General features: G+C 43.0%; 1 protein-coding gene across 4 annotated transcripts in view; it reads right to left on the reverse strand.

The window, feature by feature from the left end:
* APBA1 (amyloid beta precursor protein binding family A member 1) overlaps nucleotides 1-24,583 on the reverse strand; it is a 233,165-nt gene that overhangs the window by 46,296 nt on the left and 162,286 nt on the right. The window contains exon 3 of one of the 4 annotated variants that reach the window (XM_086415470.1): nucleotides 18,970-19,407. The exons of the other annotated variants lie outside the window; for them this stretch is intronic. Within the exon in view, the coding sequence (XP_086271596.1) occupies nucleotides 19,255-19,407 (153 nt within the window). The 3' untranslated portion in view covers nucleotides 18,970-19,254. Of the gene's footprint in view, nucleotides 1-18,969; nucleotides 19,408-24,583 lie in introns of those variants that run through there. 4 annotated transcript variants of the gene reach the window in all.

Here is a 24,583-nt window from a genome sequence, read left to right on the forward strand (position 1 = left end):
CTATGGGTGAAGAACCCCTGGCTCTCTCCAAATGGACAGTGCTGTTTTCAGAAAAGCCTAAGGACTGAAGCAGTGCTGAGAGCAAGGCTGTGATGTGGAGAGGTGTACGGGGATGGTGAGAGACTTCTGGAGGAATTCTAGTCAAAAGACAAAAAAGTGAGCTTGACCTGGGTCATTCACTCACTTATCTAATGCGGAAGTGCTGATAAGTGTCTGGAGAAGCCCAGGTCCCTGCCTGTGCCCAAGGAGCTCCCGGTCTGGCAGGGCAGACAGACCCATGAACACATGCAAGATGTCCTCTGTAAGGAATGTCACCGAGTCCCTGAGAAAGCAAGTCGCCTTAACATAAAAACCACCACTGAGGAGCCAACTACTTGCAGGGTTAGTGTCTGTCTTCACAGTCTTCCCTCTCAAACACTAGCATCTGTCTGGTCCACATCTTTGTCAGCTGATCTCTGTTGACTGCTGGGACCATCTGGTGTTCCCAGACAAAACCAAACCAGAACAAAACAGCAACTGCACTGCAGGGCAGAAGTGCAAATACTGCAAAAATAAAGAAAAAGCAGAATCTCAAAACTGAAGGTGGTAAAACTGGAGAACTGCTCAAACCCACTATGAGCCATCAAAAAGTTGGTAGAGTTACACCAGTTAACAATTAAAAAGAGAAAAAAGGAAGGATACTGATGTTCAGTTCAGTTCAGTCACTCAGTTGTGTCCGACTCTTTGTGACCCCAAGGACTGTAGCATGCCAGGCCTCCCTGTCCATTGCCAATAATGATGTTAGAGGTGCTTCAAAAAAAAGCATGACTGGAACATCTGATAATAGAGGTCCTTGGGAAAACAGTCTTTAAATATTTTTGCTGAAATAGTCCTTTCTCTGATTGAAAGGACTGTTTCTGCTCATGCTGCAAGAGTCATGTGTGAACTGAAGGCAGTTGTTCTAGTGTATGATTCAATGACTTTTTTCTGAGAAAAATTATGACTCTTTAAGTCAATACTTCTTCTCTTAGCTCATACAACTCAATAACAGAAACAAACAACCCAGTAAAAAAAAAAGTGGGCAGAACTAAGTAGACATTTCTCAAAAAAATTCATATAAATGGCCAATAAGCACATGAAAAGATGCTCATTACCATGAATTATTAGAGAAATGAAAATAAAACTACAGTGAGGTATCACTTCACACTAAGAGCAATGCTGGAGAGGGTGTGGTGAAAAGGAAACCCTCCCATACTGTTGTTGGGAGTGTAAATCGGTGCAGTCACCATGGAAAACAGTATGGAGGTTCCGTAAAAACTAAAAATAGAGTATGATCCAGCAATCCCACTCTGGGCATACATCCAAACAAAACTATATTTAAAAAGATAAGTGTACCCCTATGTTCAGAGAGGATGAGATGTTTGGATGGCATCACTGACTTGATGGACATGAGTTTGAGCAAGCTCCAGGAGTCGGTGATGGACAGGGAAGCTTGGCGTGCTGCAGTCCATGGGGTCGCAAAGAGCTGGACATGGCTGAGTGACTGAACTGAACTGACCCGTATGTTCAGAGCAGCACTATTCACAGTAGCCATGACATGGAAACAACCTAAATGTCCGTCAGCAAAAGGATGGATAAAGAAGACGCAGTACATATAGCCAATGGAATTCTACTCTGCCACAAATAAGAATGAAATAATGCCATCTGCAGTAACATGGATGGACTGAGACCATACAGAGAGAAGTCAGAGAGAGAAAGACAAATACTATTGGAATCTAAAACATGACATAAATGAACTTATCTGTGAAACAGAGATAGACTCACAGACAGAACAGACTTATGGTTGCCAAGACGGAGGGAGGAAGGAGGAGGGAGGGACAGATTGGGAGTCTGGGGTTAGCAGAAGCCGACTATTACATATTATATATAGGATAGATAAACAACAAGGTCCTACCGGGGACAGGGAACTACATTCAATATCCTGTAATAAGCCATAATGGAGAACAATATGAAAAATAACATATATATGTATAACAATCACTTTTCAGCATAGCAGAAATTAATACAACATTGTAAATCAACTATACTTCAATGAGATAAATTGAAAAAATACTTCTCTAAGAGTTCATATATAGATGAAGTTATAATTGACATGTTGATCAAAAAATAAACTAAGCTTATGTTTGTAATTTTTAGTACTGTTTTTCAAGGTAAAGTGAAGTGAAGTGAAGTCACTCAGTCGTGTCCGACTCTTTGCGACCCTGTGGACTGTAACCTACCAGGCTCCTCTGTCCAAGGGATTCTCTAGGCAAGAATACTGGAGTGGGTTGTTTCAAGGTAAAGTTCTAATCAAATCCCTTTCTCCCCATACTTCTTTGAAATCTTGGCATTTGTTGTAAGTGAATTAATTTTAAGTAGACCTTTGAAGGTACACTGACACAAGAATCCTTTGGGACACTCCCGCTGTCTCCCCGGTTGATTAAAATATGACATGACAGCAGCCATAGCAGACATGAGCAGGTGGGAGGAAAGACCATTGGATCAGAGAAGGCTTCCAGTGAAGACACAAGTATTCTGTGCCACAGAGCCCAGGACTTGGAAGGCCCTGAGAAAGGCTCCTGGTTGGCGGGAAGTTTAAAAAAAAAAAGTCAATGAATTCCTAAGACACTGGTCAAGTTTTCAAAGCTACCATGTTCTGGCTTTCCAATATTAGAGTCCATTTTCAAAAGCATAGGTGATTATAGGGAACACAAGTTACATTTCTCCTTTGAAAATACTGACGTTTTAATTTTCTCTTGTGGCAGAACAAGTAAGATTGCAACTCAGGTTTCAGGATACTGAAAGGGCTAAGCACTCAAACAACAGCATCTGGCAGACCTGCACTGCATGTGAATCCTGGCTTCACCACTCACCGCGAGGTTCCCAACCTCTCTGACTCTTTTGAGAATGACATGAGGGTTGGGAATGACATGAGGATTAATCGGTAACAATGCACACAGAATCAGCTCAGTGCCTGGGCATGCACAAAGCACTTAACCAATATTTGAGAATCTTTTAAGATTACAATAATAACAAAAATTACTTTGCCCTTATGGGAGAGTGTTCACAAGGACAATGCATACCCATGGGGATATTTTCTTCATCTCATCTTGCTTCATTCCTTATTAACATTTTATTCATGAATAAAATTAAAAAGCACACAGAAGGCTCTATAAAAACCATACGACAAAGATTTTAAATTACTTTATAAGCCCCAAGACTCTCACTGGTATAATGGCAAGAATAGCTCATTATTGGCTATGGCTAGGGGGTACACACCATGACTGTATGAAGTTTCTGGCATGTTCACTATCTCCCATTCAAGACAGCATGTTGGAATATGAAGATTGAGGATGATGCTATTACGGTGATTGATTTACAAAAGAGAACCACGTTCATGTTCATTGTTCTAGGGTTAAATGATGACAGCTCACATATGACCATGACACACTCCACTGTTTAGGACACCTGGTAAAAGATCCCGGCTGGCTCCAGCCAAGTCTGATGAATCCCAATACACAAAGATCCATTTCTTCAAAGGGGACTCAGTGACAAAAATTTCACTGCAACCAAGGGTAGGAGAAATAATTCTTTAAAATTACAGTTTCACCAAGCCTATGAATTATTTAGCAACTTCAACTATATGGAGAAACTCACAGAGCCTGAAAATAAGGTTGTTTTTTTTTTTTTTAAAGTTACAGCTCACATATAACATGTAACCCAAACACTAAGAACTCATGAACATTCTTCACCAGTGTTATAGTTAATGTCCCTCTCAAACATATATATTAAAACCCCAACCTGTCCCCCTCCCCGCAGCAGAATGAAATGAGGAGGTGGGGCCTCTGGGAGGTGATTAGTCATGAGGATGGAGCCCTTGTGAACAGGATTAGTGCCCTTATAAGAGGCACAAGATAACTTGGTTCCTCTTCACCTTCCACCCCAACACAGCAAGAAGATGGCCATCTACAAGCCAGGAAGAGAACACTCACCAGAAACTGACCATCCTTGTACCCTCATCTCAGACCTCCTAGGCTCCAAAACTGTGAGAAATAAATTCCTGTTGCTTAAGCCACCAGGTCTATGCTCTCTTGTTACATCAGGCAAAACTGAGTAAGACATTGAGACCTCTCATGAAGCACCTATTTACTCTCATTATTTTAAATACAATTTTAACAAGCTATGTGCAGAGTACATCATGAGAAATGCTGGACTGGAAGAAACACAAGCTGGAATCAAGATTGCCGGGAGAAATATCAATAACTTCAGATATGCAGATGACACCACCCTTATGGCAGAAAGTGAAGAGGAACTAAAAAGCCTCTTGATGAAAGTGAAAGTGGAGAGTGAAAAAGTTGGCTTAAAGCTCAACATTCAGAAAATAAAGATTGTGGCATCTGGTCCCATCACTTCATAGGAAATAGATGGGGAAACAGTGGAAACACTGTCAGACTTTATTTTTTTGGGCTCCAAAATCACTGCAGATGGTGACTGCAGCCATGAAATTAAAAGACGCTTACTCCTTGGAAGGAAAGTTATGATCAACCTAGATAGCATATTCAAAAGCAGAGACATTACTTTGCCAACAAAGGTCTGTCTAGTCAAGGCTATGGTTTTTCCTGTGGTCATATATGGATGTGAGAGTTGGACTGTGAAGAATTGATGCTTTTGAACTGTGGTGTTGGAGAAGACTCTTGAGAGTCCCTTGGACTGCAAGGAGATCCAACCAGCCCATTCTGAAGGAGATCAGCCCTGGGATTTCTTTGGAAGGACTGATGCTGAAGCTGAAACTCCAATACTTTGGCCACCTCATGCGAAGAGTTGACTCATTGGAAAAGCTCTGATGCTGGGAGGGATTGGGGGCAGGAGGAGAAGGGGACGACAGAGGATGAGATGGCTGGATGGCATCACTGACTCGATGGACGTAGGTCTGAGTGAACTCCGGGAGTTGGTGATGGACAGGGAGGCCTGGCGTGCTGCAATTCATGGGGTCGCAAAGAGTCGGACATGACTGAGCGACTGAACTGAACTGAACTGAGGAATTCATTCCTCAATTCAAAAACTTTAGAGGTTCCTTTTTGCTTAAAGAATAAATCCTAGACTCTTTTACCTTGGCACTTAAGGCATCCAAGGTTTGGCCTTAATTTTTTTTTACCATTTTCCACCCTTCCAGTTCTTATTGTCTGTGATCAAGCCACTGAACTTTCTGTTCCCTGTGAGTTTCTGCTGTGAACCTTTGTTTATGTTCTTGTCTGAACTCCACATGTTCAGAACCCTGCAAAGGCCCACTTCAAATACTAGTTCTTTCATGAAGTCTTTCCAGTTCTCTTAGGCAAAATGAATCCCTCTCCTATGGGAATTGCTTGTATTTTATCTGTGACATTCTTATGGTGCATTACTTTCTCCATTATATTTCATAAAATTATAATACTATTAGATAATATTTTAGTTACAGTATTTAATAATCACTTTGAAGGCAGAATTTATGATTAACTTACATTTTCTTCTTCAAGTGCTTAATCAGGATTCCCCATAAAAAATACAAAAGGAGTTCCAGAAAAATGTTAAATATATGGAAGGATGCATGGGCACCAATTCTTTAATATCAGAGGAAAAAGGAAACACAAAAAAGAAAAAGGTTTACATAAAAAGTATGTTCTGGACACACGCAGCATCGCACTCATGTGCTCATATGGAAGTTTGTGGGCACATGTAGCTCAGAGTTCTTGTCACTATTTTTATTTTATTGATTTATAGTGTTGTGCTAATTTCTGCTGTACAGTGGTGATTTCGTTATACATATATATACATTCTTTTTCATGTTCTTTTTCATTACAGTTTATCACAGAATATTGAATATACATTGATTGCCTGGTGGCTTAGATGGTAAAGAATCTGCCTGCAATATAGGAGACCCAGAAAAGGTCAGTTTTCATTCCAATCCCAAAGAAGTGCAATGCCCAAGAATGCTCAAACTACCGCACAGTTGTGCTCATTTCACATGCCAGCAAGGTAATTAATGCTCAAAATCCTTCAAGCTAGGCTCCAGCAGTATTTGAACTAAGAAATTCCAGGTGTACTAGATGGATTTAGAAAAGGTAAAGGAACCAGAGATGAAATTGCCAACATCCATTGGATCATAGATAAAACAAGGGAATACCAGGAAAACATCTGCTTCACTGACTACACTCCAGCCTTTGACTGTGGGTCACAGCAAACTGTGGAAAGCTCTTAAAGAGATGGGAGTACCAGACCATCTTATCTGCCTCCTGGGAAACCTATATGCAGGTCAGGAAGCAACAGTTAGAACTGGACATGGAACAACGGACTAGTTCAAAACCGGGAAAGGAGTACGTCAAGGCTGTATATTGTCACGCTGCTTATTTAACATGTATGCAGAGTACATCATGGGAAATGCCAGGCTGGATGACTCTAAGCTGGAATCATGATTGCTGGGAAAAATATCAACAATCTCAGATATGCAGATGATACCACTCTAATGGCAGAAAGTGAAGAGGAACTAAAGAGCCTCCTGAAGAGGGTGAAAGAGGAAAGTAGAAAACCTGGCTTAAAACTCAATATTCAGAAAACTAAGATCATGGCACCTGGTCCCTTCACTTCCTTGCAAATAGAAAAGTGGAAGCAGTGACAGATTTCATTTTTGTTTTTGATCAGTCACGCAGTCATATCCAACTTTTTGTGACCCCCATGGACTGCAGCATGCCAGGCTTCCCTATCCTTCACTATTTCCCAGAGTTTGCTAAAACTTATGTCCACTGAGTCAATGATTTCATCCAACCATCTCATTCTTTGTCACCCCTTTCTCCTCCTGCCCTCAATCTTTCCCAGCACCAGGGTCTTTTCCAATGAGTCGGCTCTTCACATCAGGTGGCCAAAGTATTGGCGCTTCAGCATCAGTCCTTCCAATGAATATTCAGGGTAGATTTCCTGTAGGATTGACTGATTTGATCTCCTTGCTGTCCAAGGGACTCTGAAGTCTTCTCTTTCAGCATCACAATTCAAAGCATCGATTCTTTGGCACACAGGCTTCTTTATGGTCCAACTCTATTTTAATTTTCTTGGTCTCCAAAATCACTGTGGATGGTGACTGCAGCCATGAAGTTAAAATACACTTGTTCCTTGGAAGGAAAGCTATGACAAACTTAGTGTATTAAAAAGAAGAAACATCACTTTGCTGACAAAGTTCCATATAGTCAAAGCTATGGTTTTTCCAGTCACATGTGGATGTGAGAAGTGAAGTGTTAGTTGCTCAGTCATGTCCAACTCTTTGTGACCCCATGGACTGTAGTCTTCCAGGTTCCTCTGTCCATGTAATTTTCCAGGTAAGAATACTGGAGTGGGTTGACATTTCCCCTTCCAGGGGATCTTCCTGACCCAGAGATTGAACCTGTGTCTCTTACGTCTCCTGTATTAGCAGGTGGGGCCTTTACCAATAGAGCCACAATGGTTTTTTCAGTAGTCACGTATGGATGTGAGAGTTGGACCATAAAGAAGGCTGAGTGCCGAAGAATGCATATGGACTTTCAAGGGCAGGGGATTACCTAGGGCAGGTCACAGTATAGACTCTAGTCTTTCTGAGAAACTTCTACTTTGGGGGTGGGGTAGGGTGTGGGGGGTGACTTCTGCGTCTCTGGTGTTCTCAGATAGCTTTTTCAGTATGTATATCATTTCAACCAGTGTTATCCTTTTCCTCAAGTAAATGCACACTGTTTTCCTCACTGATACAAAGTGTTTTAAATTAACCTATTCTATGTTACAATTATTAAAAAAAATACCAAATATATGATTAGTTTTTCCTTGCTCCAAGATATGTTTGTGCTTCTGAAAATCAAAACTGCTGAAGAAACCCATAATTATTCACTTTCCATTCAAACTGTATTATCAATGCATATTTGTATTTCCTTAATGTGGTGAAGCAGGAAAGTTAGCATAGGCATTGTAGGGGCATAATTATGTCATTAAAATGATAATAGCCTGGGCCTAAGGAAGTGTTTTATATACACATTTATAATGGATTCAATTAATACTAACGGAACATTTTGAGATAACTGTCAGAATATTCTAAGCATTTCCATTTTCTTTTCCCACAGGGAAAATGCTCACATTCCCAGTCCCAAGTCTGCTAAACCCTCGGCAAGACTGCTAGTGTGAGGATCCAGTCCATCTAGCAGCTTGGAGAAAGCCTTGCACTGCAGCGATCTCCTAGGTACAGGCTGCTTTCCTCTTCAGGGGACCACGCAGATCACTCATTTTATCACTACCTGAAGGGCTCTATGCTTCTGAAACCATGTTCTCAAAGGAAAAAAATCGACTAATTATTAACTAAAGTCATTCCTGAAACATTTGATAACTTATCATCTGATAAAACTGATCTATAAACCAATGTTATCTTTCCCCCTTTGAAAAAGCCTCACTGTATTTATTTGAAATGCTACGACTTGTGATGGACTCATTTACGAGGAGGCCTCCATCATGTTCATTTTCCATCTAGGTCCATATTCCTGATGGTCCTCCTGCACAAGCATCCTCAGGCCATACTGAACGTGAGCTCGGTGAGAGGAAAACCAAAGTGGCTTTTAGTTTGTATTAAGAGATGCAGCTAAGAGCAAACCATTTGATGTAATAACACGTTATCTACTAAAAACAATAATAGCTACTGTTTGTTGACAGCTTACTATGTGCCAGGTACTATACAGGGTTCACTTTGCCCATCAGCCCATTTATTAGCAAATCAGTTCCTAACGTGCAAGGCACTAATCTCCATTCATTTTCATTAGCATTATGGACGCAAAAGACACAGCAAAGAGCCTGGAATTAGAGGCTACAGTGCCTAAATGAACTCATTTATCAGAACGCTAATAGCAAATAACAATGTGACGCTGATGGAGAGGAAGCTAAGTGCAATCTTTCTAAGTGGTCAGCCTTTTTTTTTTTCAGGTCGTCTTGGACTAACCAGCAACAGGCAAAGCTGATTACATCTCTTCCCATCCTATTTCAGCTCTGTTCACTTACTCCTACTGTCAAGGGAAATGCAGAAAGCATACAATCTGACAGGACTAGAAGAAAACCAAGAGCAAAGCAGCAAACATAGCTGTGAAGCTGAGGATCCACCTACCTCATCTTCGTGACACTCAAATTGGTACATCCAGAAATTCTCCATCTTTATGGGTGCTTTCTGGGTAGCAGGGCCAGCTCTTGAGCATCCACTTGTGAGCAGAGGCTAACTCCCGATCCCAGTGTGTGTTTGGTGGATTGTTTCCAGTGGTGTTAGATGGCCAAGTCAATAATGTAACTTGTAACAGGAGATGTGACCAACTCCCAGGTGTCTGACCCAGCTGCATTAACCCCTCAGTGCCCGATGGTCCCGGCAGTCGTGCGTCACTGCTGGAGCATCATCACCTGATGTTTCTGAGGAGGGGCTGGCCTCCCTCTTCTGGCAGTAACGCCTACTATTTCTGGGGGAAAATAAACTCGGTTCTGAGGTGCTACCAGAAACTTTCACACACTCTAAACTCTGCTATGTTTATAGAACCTGTGAAAAGAGCATCCAGTTCATATGGAAGGAAGGGGTGGGAGTTGGGGAAAAGAGGCTCACTCAGAGCCAGTGTCAGAACAAACCTGGGCATGTGGCCAGCCAGGGGCTGGGGGCACAGGATGCTGAGAGTGGACCCTCCCCACCTCTTCACATTTCCTCAACACCCTCGCACTGAAATCTGAATAAGCGGAAATGGCAAGTCAGATACACAAACACAAAAAGAAGCTGCCCCCATGGTCAACGTGGTTCGATACACACCAACAAGAATACACAGAAGAATCACACAAAAAAAGGTCTTAATGACCTGGATAACCATGATGGTGTGCTCACTCATGTACAGCCAGATATCCTGGAGTGTGAAGTCAAGTGGGCCTTAGGAAGCATTGCTACAAACAAAGCTGGTGGAGGTGATAGAATCCCAGCTGAGCTATTTCAAATCCTAAAATAATGATGCTGTTAAAGTTCTGCACCCAATATGCCAGCAAATTTGGAATACTCAGCAGCAGCCACAAAACTGGAAAAGGTCAGTTTACATTTCAATCCCAAATAAGGGCAATGCCAAAGAATGTTCAAACTACTGCACAAATGCACTCATTTCACATGCTAGTAAGGTCATGCTCAAAATCCTCCAAGCTAGGCTTCAATAGTATGTGAACTAAGAACTTTCAGATGTAAAAGCTGGATTTAGAAATGGTGGAGAAACCAGAAATCAAATTGCCAACATCCACTGGATCATAGAAAAAGTAAGAGAATTCGAGAAAAATATTTACTTCTGCTTCATTGACTATATTAAAGCCTTTGACTGTGTGGATCACAACAAACTGTGGAAAATTCTTAAATAGATGGGAGTACCAGACCACCTTACCTGTCTCCTGAGAAACCTGTATACAGGTCAAGAAATAACAGTTAGAACCAGACAGGGATCAATGGACTGGTTCAAAATTAGGAAAGGAGAATGTCAAGGCTGTATATTGTCACCCTGCATATTTAACTCATATGCAGAGTATCATGCAAAATTCTGGGCTGGATGAAGCACAAGCTGGAATCAAGATTGCTGGGAGAAATATCAATAACCTCAGATATGCATATGACACCACCCTAACGGCAGAAAGCAAAGAAGAACTCAAGAGCTTCTTGATGAAGGTGAAAGAAGAGAGTGAAAAAGCTGGCTTAAAACCCAATATTCAAAAAATGAAGATCATGCATCTGGTCCCAACACTTAATGGCAAATAGATGGGGAAGAAATGAAAATAGTGACAAACTTTATCTTCTTGGGCTCCAAAATCACTGCAGATGATGACTGCAGCCATGAAATTAAAAGATGGTTGCTCCTTGGAAGAAAAGCTATGACCAACCTAGACAATGTATTAAAAAGCAGATTCTGCCAACAAAGGCCCGGGTAGTCAAAGCTATGGTTTTTCCAGTAGTCGTGCACGAATGTGACAGGTGGACCATAAAGATGGCTGAGCACCAAAGAATGGACACTTTCGAACTGTGGTGTTGGAGAAGACTCTTGAGAGTCCCTTGGGCTGCAAGGAGAGCAAACAGTCAATCCTAAAGGATATTAACCCTGAATATTCATTGGAAGGACTGATACTGATGCTGAAGCTCCAATACCTTGGCCACCTGATGCAAAGAGCTGACTCACTAGAAAAGACCCTGATGCTGGGAAAGATTATAGGCAGGAGAAGAAGCAGGTGACAGAGGATGAGATGGTTGGATGGCATCATTGACTCAATGGACATGAGTTTGAGCAAACTTCTGGGAGATAGTGAAGGATGGGGAAGCCTGAAGTGCTGCCATTCATGGGGTCACAAGGAGTCAGACACTCCTGAGCAACTGAACAACAGTAGGTAAACCCAAACTGGCTTTGAGAGCTGGACTGTGTCCACTTATTCTCAGGAAAGACAAGACTAATACAGGTGGAATTGAGTTGGAAGGAACTAATGGGAATAGAGTTGGGCAGGGTGGTTCTGAAGGCTGAAGACAGACAGACAGACCTCCCAGCGTCAATCTACCTCTTAACTAGCCATGGCAATGGGGGAGGCTGTGGATGCACAAAGGATGAAAGGTACAGAACGTGCAAGACACCCACCGTAACAGATGGCTTCAGCCTTCTTTCTCACCAATCCCTTTATGAGACAGGATGACAGGTCTCTCTCCCTAGTTCACCTGATGAACTGTAAGAGTCAAAAGGTAGAAGAGAGAGAAGCAAAGGACCTGAATGATCCACAACTGGAAAATCCACCCATGTTAGGGGACAGCTTCCTGTGCTGTGGACAACTCTGTAGGCCAGGCCAGAGAGAGCAGGTCCTCGGGCACTTCTCTGCGCTCGCCTGTTCTTGTGTTTCTGACCGCTCTGCTCACAGTCAGATTGTACCTACTATAATCTGGGTCAGTCTGCTGCAAAACTTGTGGCTGTCAGTCCCATTCAAGGAGGCTTTTTCTAAATGGTGAGCAATGCAGCAGGTATTTCTTCTGAATTTATAGCACTGGGCATTTCTCCAGATACTGTCTTCTTTCCATCGATTATTTAAAAGACAGAAACCTTTGGGTGTTGATTCTCAAGTGTCCAGACTGAATAACCCCTACCACTGAACTCTCCCAGCTCAAGGGTGGAACCAATCTGCCATTATCACTCTTAAAAACTGCTCTGATTTGAACTCATGAACCACTCAGGACAGGCTGAAGTCATCAGAATCTTCACTGTTGCTGTGGAAAAGTTGGAATTTTTTCAGTTATTAACCAGAGAATCACCATCACACCTAAGACTTAAAAATCACTAGAGAGACTACAAAGAAAGGCAGATCTGGAACGTTACAGAAAGCACCTTCACATAGCATCCTCTTGTTGCAACAGAATCCAGAATGCTTCCCCTGGCTCTCTTCTTTTCAGCCTTTCCTTCCCTTTAATGTTCAATCTGCACCCGAAACCTGCTAAATTATTCACCACGGCCTTCTCCATGCCTCATCCATAATGGATAACACCTGCAATGGAAAACAGCCCCCATAACAAGACGACGGTTGAGATGGGAACACAAAGAATGGGAGCCGCACCCACATCTGGGGGAGGACTCAGGGCATCAGGATGCCAGCCAGCCTCCAAGGCTGTTTTCTCAGCACCAGCAAGACCCCTCATCCCAGGCGCCTTGCCACCTCTTTTTGTGTCATGACGTGTGGAGAGATGATAGCATTCAGAGTCACCCAGACAGGGTCTGGAGCCCCAATTGATGCTGCCGGAGTTGAAGGCAACATACCCATTGGTCCAGGCCTCCCCCATCCCCAAAGTCCGGGGGGATCAGCAGAACAGTGGTTGAAAGCTCTGCCTTAGCTTAAGAAGCACTCTTTATGGCAAAATCTTTTGGCCCCGGAAGTCCCTTGACAATAATGTTAAAATGCTTCTACTTAAGAATGCGTGTAGTTGTGCGTTTTCCTTCGGGACAATCCCTCTTCCTCCCCATTTCCATAGGTTCTTCTGAATCCCAACTGTCTCTGATGTAGCCACCTGCCTCTCACCCCTATTCTCTTCTGTACCACTTTGGCTTCATTCTTTGCTGGCCAGCAGGATCTGCCCATTCCTGGCCAGATGACAAAATTAATACAGCCTGTGAGTTGGGAATGGCTGAAGAGGTCAACTGGGGAGGATGAGGCCAGCAGCTGCTGGTTTTAGGCCCAGCAGGTCTTGGCCAACACAAGGGGATGACAAGACATCAAATGGAGTAGATGGACTTCTCGAATGGGCCCTGTGATCCCCAACTCTTGGTATACAGACCCTTGTGTAATTCTCTTCCTGGGGAAGAAGAGTGGGCTAGTGATTTACTCTAAATACAGCAAAGGTGATAGGCTGTCATTCTGTAATTAGAAGTCACAGTCTTTTATAGCCCAGCTTGCTAACAGACTCAGCTGGCATACTTTATTAACACAAGCAGCCAAGGAGGAGAGTACCCATGCGGCACAGAACGAAGAGGCCTGTGGGCAACACTCAGCTAGGAACCAAGGCCCTCACTCCAAAGGCCTGTGAGGAGCTGTATCCTGCCAACAAGCTTACTGGAAGCAGGGCTTTCCCCGGGTGAGCCTTAAGATAACTACAGACCACTGACCCCTTGACTGCAGTCTGAGAGAGGCCCCAAAGCAGAGGACCAGCGAAGTAATGCCAGAATCTTGACCACAGAAACTATGAGATAATCACCATGGCATGGTTCATGCCACTAAGTTCTGTAGCAATTTGTTACACAGCTGTAAGTAGCTAAGACATTAAAGGTGGCTTCAGAGGAAAGTGGGGAGGCCTGGAGGTCGGACTGAGGGCTCAACAAAGAACTAGCCTGGAACAGATCATAAACTCTGCACAGGCAGGTTCTGTGTTTTAGACAGCACCTGCATCTCCATGCCTGCTATATCCCTGGCGTCTTGTACACTGTTTGAGATATAGGAGGAACTTGAAAATATTTGTTAAATGTGCAGATGATAAGTTGAGAGAGACCTTCAATTTCTGATGAGATACAGTAGTCACCACTCTCTCTGGTTCACTGACAAAGCAAAGAATAGTGTGGCTTTGTGGCCTGGCTCTATTTCTTACTCACAGTGTCTTATATGTAGCTTGTGCTCTATTTAACCCAAAAGTGTTAGCAAGGGAAGTAACAGCTCAACCCAATCACTTCATGGCAGTTTGCATGGCAGATGGTTGAGAGCACATTTATTCCTTTGCTATCATTCACCTAAGAAGAGGTTTCTTATTGGTTTCTGAGGTCTATTTGGCAAAGTACACTGCGGCCCATTTTTGCTGTCCTGACAGCAGATCCTTTGGTTCTAAAGTTGTGGTTCTGGATAGGCTTCTGGGATGTTAACCTAGAGGGTCTGCCAGCCCCCCTTTGCTAAACAGTATGAACCATATTGCAGAACGAAGTTGGTTTTAGAACCTATACTGGGATGCATATTCTTCTGCAGCAGGCCCGGAGAACACTCTGAGTTAAGGATGTTTAGGGTCTAGTTCTTTTCAAGCCAAAAAATGACACAAAAGCGAGCTGACTGTCTTAGGAAAACTCTCCTTCCTGACTCCTACCTGCTAAGAATACATCACATTCCAGCTCAGAATTTATCCACTTAGGGAAATCAGGCCTCAACAGAACACATGATTCATTCTGAAGTCTGCCTACCTGACTACAGATCCCATTTCAGCTCCATCCTTTGCTATTCAGATCCTGGAAAATCTATGGCTGGCCAGAGCTCCCTGAGGAGATGTGAACTGGCAAAAAGGACCTCTCAGAGAAAGATACTTTTACAGGAATCCTTCATGAAAACAATCCTTCAGCAGCAAAAACAGTTCTTTTCACTCACTCACGTACACTTGACAACACAATCACAACAGGATAAGATGTTGCTAACAAGCCTTAAAGAATTAGCATGTACACTTGACCTTGGTCAACAGTTTCCTAGCAACAAGAACAACAATCAAGTCCATGTAGGTTGATGCTGAAATTCAGGGCAGAGGGAAAGGAGAGAGGACAGGGAGCAGGTGACACCAAGGAAACCAAGGCCGAGATGAAGCCAGGATGCTTCTCCACCCTCATCACATCATCTTTCTCAAAAAAAAAAAAAAAAAAAAGAAAGAAAAACTTTAGGCACAAAAGTACACATGATCGGGGCAGGTGTTAACATCTAGCCCTCACTTCCCAGGATTTTGGCAATACCTCCCTCTCAGCAGGAGAGTGGCTGGTTTCTGACTAAGAAATGTTAGTGCCAAAATCGTTTCCTGCCTCAAAAGATTTTCACCAATTGGTCTCTGGAATTGGGGACATCAATAAAAGCTAAATGTTAGCTGAAGGGAGTGATGCAAAGTGCCATTATCACTAATTAGCAGTTTTGTTTGATTTAATCAATCAGACTGGGGGTTGGCGAGGAGAAGAGCTTACAATATGACAATACAGTGCTGCTTAAGGTGGAAGTGGAGACCCTGAGGCATTCAGAGTGCCTGAGCAGATGGGCAACACCATGTGAGTGCTTGCAGAAAACAGAGAAAGTGGAGAAAGTGTGCTAATGGCCAACTTCTCTAATTCACAGTCTGCCACTGACCAGTCCTAAATGTTAAATGAATTTCGACCTACTAAGGCCTTCCACTGTGACTCAGCTGGTAAAGAATCTGCCTGCAATGTGGGAGATGTGGGTTCAATCCCTGGGCTGGGAAGATCCCCTGGAGAAGGGAAAGGCTACCCACTCCAGTATTCTGGCCTGAAGAATTCCATGGACTGTATAGTCCATGGGGTCGCAAAGAGTCGGACATGGCTGAGTGACTTTCACTTTCAAGGCAACAAAATACTCCAAAGTTGTAATTCTGATTTCACATTTCCATGGATGACTTAGGATTTGCAAAACCATTTTGCTCTGTAATTCTGGGGAAAAAAATCTGATAACTTATTTTACTGATGAAGAAACTGAAGTCGAGGAAGAAAGCAGGTGACCAACTCAGTTGAGCTACAGCAGGTCAATGACAGGGCTAAGATTTACATATAATGAGTGCTTACTGAGCATCATCAACATTGTGCAATTTGAGTTGGACTGTGAAGAAGGCTGAGCGCCGAAGAATTGATGCTTTTGAACTGTGGTGTTGAAGACTCTTGAGAGTCCCTTGGACTGCAAGGAGATCCAACCAGTCCATTCTGAAGGAGATCAGCCCTGGGATTTCTTTGGAAGGAATGATGCTAAAGCTGAACTCCAGTACTTTGGCCACCTCATGCGAAGAGTTGACTCACTGGAAAAGACTCTGATGCTGGGAGGGATTGGGGGCAGGAGGAGAAGGGGACGACAGAGGATGAGATGGCTGGATGGCATCACTGACTCAATGGACGTGAGTCTGAGTGAACTCCGGGAGTTGGTGATGGACAGGGAGGCCTGGCGTGCTGCAATTCATGGGGTCGCGAAGAGTCGGACACGACTGAGCGACTGATCTGATCTCTGACAAGAGGAGGAGGAAACACTACACCTTCAATAGACTGACAGTGGCTAATGCATGTGAGACAAGTAGAAAGTAAGACAGCAAAGAATCGAGTGTTAAACTGCAGTTTACAGTTTAAGCTGGTGGTTACCAGTTTTGGGGCTTCCCAGGTGGTTCAGAGGTAAAGAATTCGCCTGCCAGGCAGGAGACACACAAGTTTGATTCCTGGATAAGGAAATGGCAACCCACTCCAGTATTCTTGCCTGGGAAATCCCATGGACAGAGGAGCCGTGTGGGTTCATGGGGTCACAAAAGAGTCAAACACGACTCAGCAACTTAATAAGAAAAACAAATTTTGATTGGGCCTTAGAAATACTGATGGTAAGACCAAATCTCCAGAGATTCTAATCAAGAATCCTGGAAGCTATCTATTCAAAGAGTAGGGCCCTGCCTGCACTAAATAGGAATGCAATCTGGACAGAGGTGAGAGCCAGTTTAAGAAGTGGAGTACAGACGTAAGTCTGTGTAAACAAGAGCAGATTTAGGATTTGTAATTACTAGTCCCATGAGTAAGCCAATGCAGGGTAGGGTGGGGATACAAACCAAAGGAGCCATGTCATCTCTGTCCAGTGGGGTCTGCTTAATCACACCTGAAATTTACATCAGGAAATTACTTCCTAGAGGAATGTCTGTCTTTGCCCAAGATAAAGGGCATAGACATTCGGGATGATTTGTCTTCTAAAGCTGTAAAATATGTCAAAGACCAGTGGGACTCTGGGAGAGCAAGGTGGCTTTTGTCAAAATAAAATAACATCCTCTCTACAGCTGCTCTCGACAAAGTGGTCAGTGAAAATCCGTGTTTCAAAGAAAGTGAACTGACAAGCTACATCTCTGTATTAAGAACACGTCAGTTACACCTGTAATGGGATCACTTCCCATTTAAAAGATGATCACGTTTATAGATAAAGTGCATTTCATAATTCCCCAGGACGACATGGGTCCAGGATTTAATTGGGTTACATATGGAATTCAATTATCTATGATCTATCTGCTCCTCTCCCTGTACCTTCTCTTTGTCCCCTATACAGCCCCAGTCCACTTACAGAAAATACCAAGGGTGCCCAGGTGGGAGAGCTGACACAATTTTTCTAAAGACTCCTGGGAAGTTTCTGGAGTCCCAACTTATTAAGCAAGCATGTCAAGACACCCAAATTGTGGTCCCAAGTGCTATGATTCTATCTGGAAAGTGATAACAAAATGCTCTCAGGTGAAATCATCAATTTCCTTCCCTGTTGCTTTCCCCGTATTTCCCCGCACAGTAGTTTCACAGATACACTGACTAGTGAGACAATTCATTACAAAGTTGAGAAAGATTCCTCTTGGGAGTGGGATCAGGTCAAGAGAAAAAACTGGAGCCTGGGGTTAAGAAAATCAATCTTTCCCATCACTTATCTTCATTCCACTGAGCACAGGGTAGCTAGAGACCTTGCCTTCTGCTGTGCAGATCATCAGACCAGTTTGCTCCGATCATTCTAATACAATGCTGATATGATGACAGTGGGGAGACAACTGCTTGGTCCTGTGGACAGGGCACGCCTGGAGCTGAACTGACAGGTAACACTCAAAAGGTGAGATAAATTAATCAGCAAAACTTCAGATCCAGGAGGAGAATGCAAAAGCACACATTCTTCTAGCTCCTTTTGCTTTTTCATGATTGAAATAAACTATATATTTGCTCTCTGATAGGGACTTCCAGATCAAATCTTTTCATTTCCAAGTTGTAACAGCAAGATCATGACATGTTTAAAAACATTACGTTGGTCGCATCAGGTCCTCACAGTTCATAGAAAAGTGTATTTTTGTTGTTGTTGTTACTGACAACGAAGTTCTGTTATTTAAGAGCATTACTTGCCATTGGCAGGGATATGGCAATTTATTGCTGACCCTAAGTTACAGAATGGGCCGTTATATGTACTCTGGTAAAGGTAGGCACATTGAAAACATTTCATTTTAAAAGTATGGACCATTAACCTAAGTAAGTATATAAACCTGAGGAGAAATCAATGCATCCACTTTGACCTCAGCAAACATCATTCTCACTGCAGCTATTCATATTCTGGCTGCCATCCTTCCCACATGTGTTCAGCAGTTTCCACACTCTAAGCCCATTATCAAACCCACAGATCCTGAACTCATCAGGGTTTTTACTGTCAAGATGCAAATCTACTTCCCAATTAGGGTTCTTCACCTGAAGTAGTACAGCCCACTCCTTGACCTACTTTTTACCTCTTTACTCTTATGCGTGTAATATAAGCAAAATGTAAGCGTGTGTGCTCAGTGCATACACAAACACAGCAGGAAATTAAAATGAAAAACTCAGAACACTTAGCTCATCATACAACAGAGGTAATACAGCAGTCATTTTCTACAAATTGTGCACATAATATACAGAAATGTTGGCCTTTATTTTTTTTTTTCAAGAAAGTGGACAGTAATGTGGAAATAACCCCTTTATACAGTGACTGATCTCTGCATAATGATTCCAGCTCTTATTTTTAAAACATAAAGCAAAGAAATAGAGAAACATAGTTTTGAAAGTCAAATGGTACTATAAGGTTTACAGCAAAAACCGAAGTCCTTTTCCGTATTCCTCCGCGCTCCATGGTTTCCTTTCAGCATTTCTCCCTGTATTTGCTTCCACAGGCGTAAAGATTGTGTTTACACTGCCTCACCTTGATTTTCAACTGCTTACATTATTTCCCAGGGCTCTCCTGGTAAAGAATCTGTCTGCAATGCAGGAGGCCTGGGTTTGATCCCTGAGTCAGGAAGATCCCCCGCAGAAGAGAATGGCAACCCACTCCTGTATTCTTGCCTGGAGAATTCCATGGACAGAGGAGCCTGGTGGGCTACAGTCCAAGGGGTCACAAAGAGTCAGACACAACTGAATGAATAACACTTTCACCTTCATTTTTCAATTGCAGATATTATTTCTTGGCTTCTACTATAAAAGACTAGGAGTTATCTCCTTTATACTATACCTTCCCTCATCTACTCAATGATACTGTTTTTGGTTAATCAATATTGGGTGTTTGCATTCTGAAGACTATGCACATGCTCTTCTCTGAGACACACACAATGTATTATTGCATTTCTTGCATAACGAATGCTTTTAGTGAGGTAAGTAGCTGAATTGTTTTTCCATTTGCTTAGTTGTCTATGTTCTGAACAATAACTTATGCCAAACTCAAAGGCAATCTAAGATTCCTCTCAGTACAAATGTATTAGGAAACCCAGGACAGAGAGAAGATGGGGGAGTAAAAGGACATGAGCTCATCTCTTCTTAGGAAAACATCAAAATCACAACTAACTGCTGAAAAACCATCAACAGAAAATGCTCAAAGGTACCAATAAAAGATACCCCACACTTCTAAAGGCGGATGCCACAGTGAGATGGTAGGAGAGGCACAGTTATGATAAAATCAAATCCCATATCCGATGAGTGGACAACCCACAAACTGGAAAATAATTGTACCACAAAAGCTCTCCCACAGGAATGAAAGTTCTGAACCCCACAATAGGCTTCCCAGTCTGGGAGTCTGGCAATGGGAGGAGGAGCCCCCAGAGAATCTAGCTTGATCGCAGGAATTTCAAGGGACTCAGGGAAACAAACTCCACTCTTGGAAGGCACACAAGGTCTTGTGCACACCAGGAACTAGGGAAAAAAAGCAGTGACCTCATAAGACACTGGGCCAGACCTACCTGCTAGTACTGGAGGGTCTCCTGCACAGGCAGGGGGTGGCTGCAGCTCACTGCAGACAAAGACACTGGTGGCAGCAGTTTTGTGGAATATTCACTAGCAGGAGCTCTCCTGAAAGTCGCTATTTTCTCACCAACACCTGGCTCCACCCAACTGCCTGTAGCTCCAGTGCTGGGATACCTCAGGCTAAACAACCAACAGGCTGGCAATACAGCTCTTCCCACAGCAGACAGGCTGCTAAAAGCCATCCTGAGCACATGCTGCTGCTGCTGCTGCTGCTGCTGCTGCTAAGTCGCTTCAGTCGTGTCCGACTCTGTGTGATCCCATAGACGACAGCATAGCTGCCCACTAAACACACTCTTTGACAGAGCCTTGCCCACCAGAGGGACAAACCCAGTTCCAACCGCCAGAGGGCAGAAACCAGTCCCTCCCGCCAGCAAGCCTGCACAAGTGTCTTAGACAGCCTCATCCACCAGGGGGCAGACAGCGGAAATAAGAACTACAACCCTAGAGCCTGCAGAATGAAAACCGTAATCACAGAAAGTCAAATGAAGTGAGAGAGCAGAGGAATATCTTCAGGATGAAAGAACAAAATAAAGTCCTAGAAGAACAACTAAATGAAATGGAAACAGGCAATCTACCTGAAAAATAAATCAGAGACATGACAGTAAAGACAATTCAAAATCTCAGAAAAAGAATGGAGGCGCACACTGAGAAGTTACATGCGATGTTTAACAAAGACCTGGAAGAACTAAAGAACAGTGGTGAACAATACAGCAACTGAAAGTAAAAACAGAGGGAATCAATAGCAGAATAACGGAGGCAAAAGAATGGATAAGTAAGCTTGAAGGCAGAATGGTGAAAATCATGTAACAGGATAAAGAAATGAGGACAGTCTTAGAGAGCTCTGGGAGAACATTAAATGCAAGAACATTCACATTGCAGGGGTCCCAGAGGAGAACAGAGAGAGGAAAGGCTTAAGAAAATATTTCAAGAGATAATAGCTGAGAATTTTCCCATGGGAAAGGAAACAGTCACCTGAGTAGAGGAAGCACAGAGTCCCAGGCAGGATAAATCCAAGGAGGAACACACCAAGACACACAGTAACCAAAATGACAAAAATCAAAGGAAAAATGTAAGAGTAACAAGACAAAAGGAACAAATAACATACAAGGGAACCCCCATAATGTCATCAGCTGATGTATCAGCAGAAGCTCTGACTCAGTCTTGACAGAGAAATCAAGGTTTTACAGACAAGCAAAACTAAGACATTGCAGCACTAACACATCAGCTTTGCAACAAATGCTAAAGAAACTTCTCTAAGCAGAAAAGATCACAACTAGAAACAAGAATATTATGAATGGAAAAGCTCACTGGTAAAGGCAAACATATAGTAAAGGTAGGAAATAACCTACATATAAATACCCTGACAACCACCATGGTGCTGTCACCCACCTAGAGCCAGACATCCTAGGGTGTAAAGTCAAGTGGGCCTTAGGAAGCATTACCACAGCAAAGCTAGTGGAGGTGACGGAGTTCCAGCTGAGCTATTTCACATCCTAAAAGATGATGCTGTTAAAGTCCTGCACTCAATACGCCAGGAAATTTGGAAAACTCAGCAGTGGCCACAGGACTGGAAAAAGTGTTTTCATTCTAATCCCAAAGAAAGGCAATGCCAAAGAATGTTCAAACTACTGCACAATTGTGCTCATTTCACATGCTAGCAAGGTAATGCTCAAAATCCTTCAAGTCAGGCTTCAACAGTATGTGAACTGAGAATTTCTGAAATGTTCAAGCTGGATTTAGAAAAGGCAGAGGAACCAGAGATCAAACTGCCAACATTCACTGGATCACAGAAAAAGCAAGAGAATTCCAGGAAAATATCTTCTACTGCTTCATTCCTAAAGCCTTTGACTCTGTGGATCACAACAAACTGTGGAAAATTCTTAAAAGAGATGGGAATACTAGACCACCTCATCTGCCTCCTGAGAAACCTGTATGCAGGTCAAGAAGCAACAGTTAGAACTGGACATGGAACAATGGACTGGTTCAAAATTGGGAAAGGAGAATGTCAAGGCTGTATATTGCCATCCTGCTTATTTAACTTCTATGCAGTGAAATGCCAGGCTGGATGAATCATAAGCTGGAATCAAGATTGCTGGGAGAAATAGTGATAACCTCCAATACACAGATGAAACCATCCTAATGGCAGAAAGAAAAGAGGAACTAAAGATAAAGGTGAAAAGGTGAAAGAGGACCCTCTTGATGAAGGTGAAAGAGGACACTGAAGAAGTTGGCTTAAAACTCAACATTCAAAAACTAAGACCATGCATCTGGTTTCATCACTTCATGGCAAATGATGTGGAAAAAAAATGGAAACAATGACAGACTTTATTTTCTTGGGCTCCAAAATCACTGCAGATGGTGACTGCAGCCATGAAATTAAAAGGCGCTTGCTCCTTGGAAGAAAAGCTATGAAAGACCTAGAGAGCATATTAAAACATACAGACATCACTTTCCAGACAAAGGTCCATATAGGCAAAGCTATGGTTTTTCCAGTAGTCATGTACGGATGGGAAAGTTGGAATTTAAAGAAGGCTGAGCACTGAAGAACTGATGCTTTCAAATTGTGGTGCTGGAGAAGACTCTTGAGAGTACCTCGGGCTGCAAGGACATCAAACCAGTCAATCTTAAAGGAAATCAGTCCTGAATATTCATTGCAAGGACTGATGCTGAAGCTCCAATACTTTGGCTACCTCAGGCGAAGAGCCAACTCAGTGGAAAAGACCGTGATTCTGGGAAAGATTGAGGGCATGGGGATAAGGGTGAGACCGAGGATGAGATGGCTGAATGGTATCATCAACTCAATGGACATGAGTTTGAGCAGTCTCTGGGAGATAATAAAGGACAGAGAAGCCTGGTTGCTGCAGTCCATGGGGTCACAAAGAGTTGGACATGACTGAGCGACTGACTATCACAATATCAAAACTAGCAATTGTGAGAAGAGGAGGGAGGGTACAAATGCAGGATATCGGAAATGCATTTGAAATTAAAACTCCTACAACTTAAAACAATCTTATTTATGTATAGACTTCTATATTAAAAGGGTGGCTCCGATGGTAAAGAATCTGCCTGCAATGCAGGAGAGTCAGGTTTGATCCCTGGATTGGGAAAATCCCCTGGAGAAGGGGATGGCAACCCACTCCAGTATATTCTTGCCAGGAGAATTCCCAGGACAGAGGAGACTGGTAGGCTACAGTCCATGGGGTCCCAAAGAGTGGGACATGACTGAACCTCATGGTAATTGCAAGCCAAATATCTACAACAGATACACACACACACAAAAGTTAAAGGAACCCTAATACAACACTAAAGTTAGTAATCAAATCACAACAGAAAAAAAAGACCTACACAAGTAAATCGAAAACAATCAACAAAATGGCAGTAAGAACATAGATACCAAGCTTCCAGTTCAAGATGGCAGAGTAGAATCTGTGTGGTCATCTCCTGCTGTGAGAGCACCAAAATCACAATAAGCTATTGAACAATCGTCAACAGGAGGATGCTGGAACCTATCCAAAGAAGATACCCCATTTCCAAAGACAAAGAAGAAGCCATAGCAAGACAATAGGAGGGGCACAATCATGATAAAATAAAATTCCATACTCACCCAGTGGGTGACCCATAAACTGGGTAACAATAATACCAAAGAAGCTTTCCTGCTGTTGCGAAGGTTCTAAACCCACGTCAGGCCTCCCAGCCTGGGGATCTGACAGACAGACTGGGAATCCCCAGGGAATCTGACCTTGAAGGCCAGTGGGATTTGATTACAAGACTTCCACAGGACTGGGGGAAACACAGCCTCCAGTCCTGGAGGGCACAAACAGAACCTTGGGTGCACCTGAGGAAAGGAGCAGTGACCCCACAGGAGACTGAGCCAAAACCACCTGCTGGTGTTCAAGAGTCTCCTCTGGAGGTGTGGGTTGGCAGCGGCTTACCAAGGGACGGGGGCACTGGCTGCAGCACTCTGGAAAGGCCCCCCTTGGCATAAACTCTCTTGGAGGTCGCCAATAACCCCACCATAAAGCCCTTAGACCTGTGGGCTGGGTCACCTCAGGCCAAAAAACTACCAGGGAGGGAAATAAGAGAAAGAAGCAACAACAGAATAAAACAACATTAAAAGAGGCCCTGAAGGTCTATGAATAGGATGAGTATTTTTGGCAAGATGAGTGATCTGGGCGTGTATTTTCTATTTTGATTTTAAAGTGCACATTTTTTTCACATCATAATGTCTCTATACTGATGGTATGAAGTGAAGTGAAGTG

The sequence above is a fragment of the Bos grunniens genome, chromosome 8, assembly GCF_055505025.1.
Source record: "Bos grunniens cultivar Pamir isolate PY7600 chromosome 8, Bosgru_T2T1.0, whole genome shotgun sequence".
NCBI classification, from domain to species: domain Eukaryota; kingdom Metazoa; phylum Chordata; class Mammalia; order Artiodactyla; family Bovidae; genus Bos; species Bos grunniens.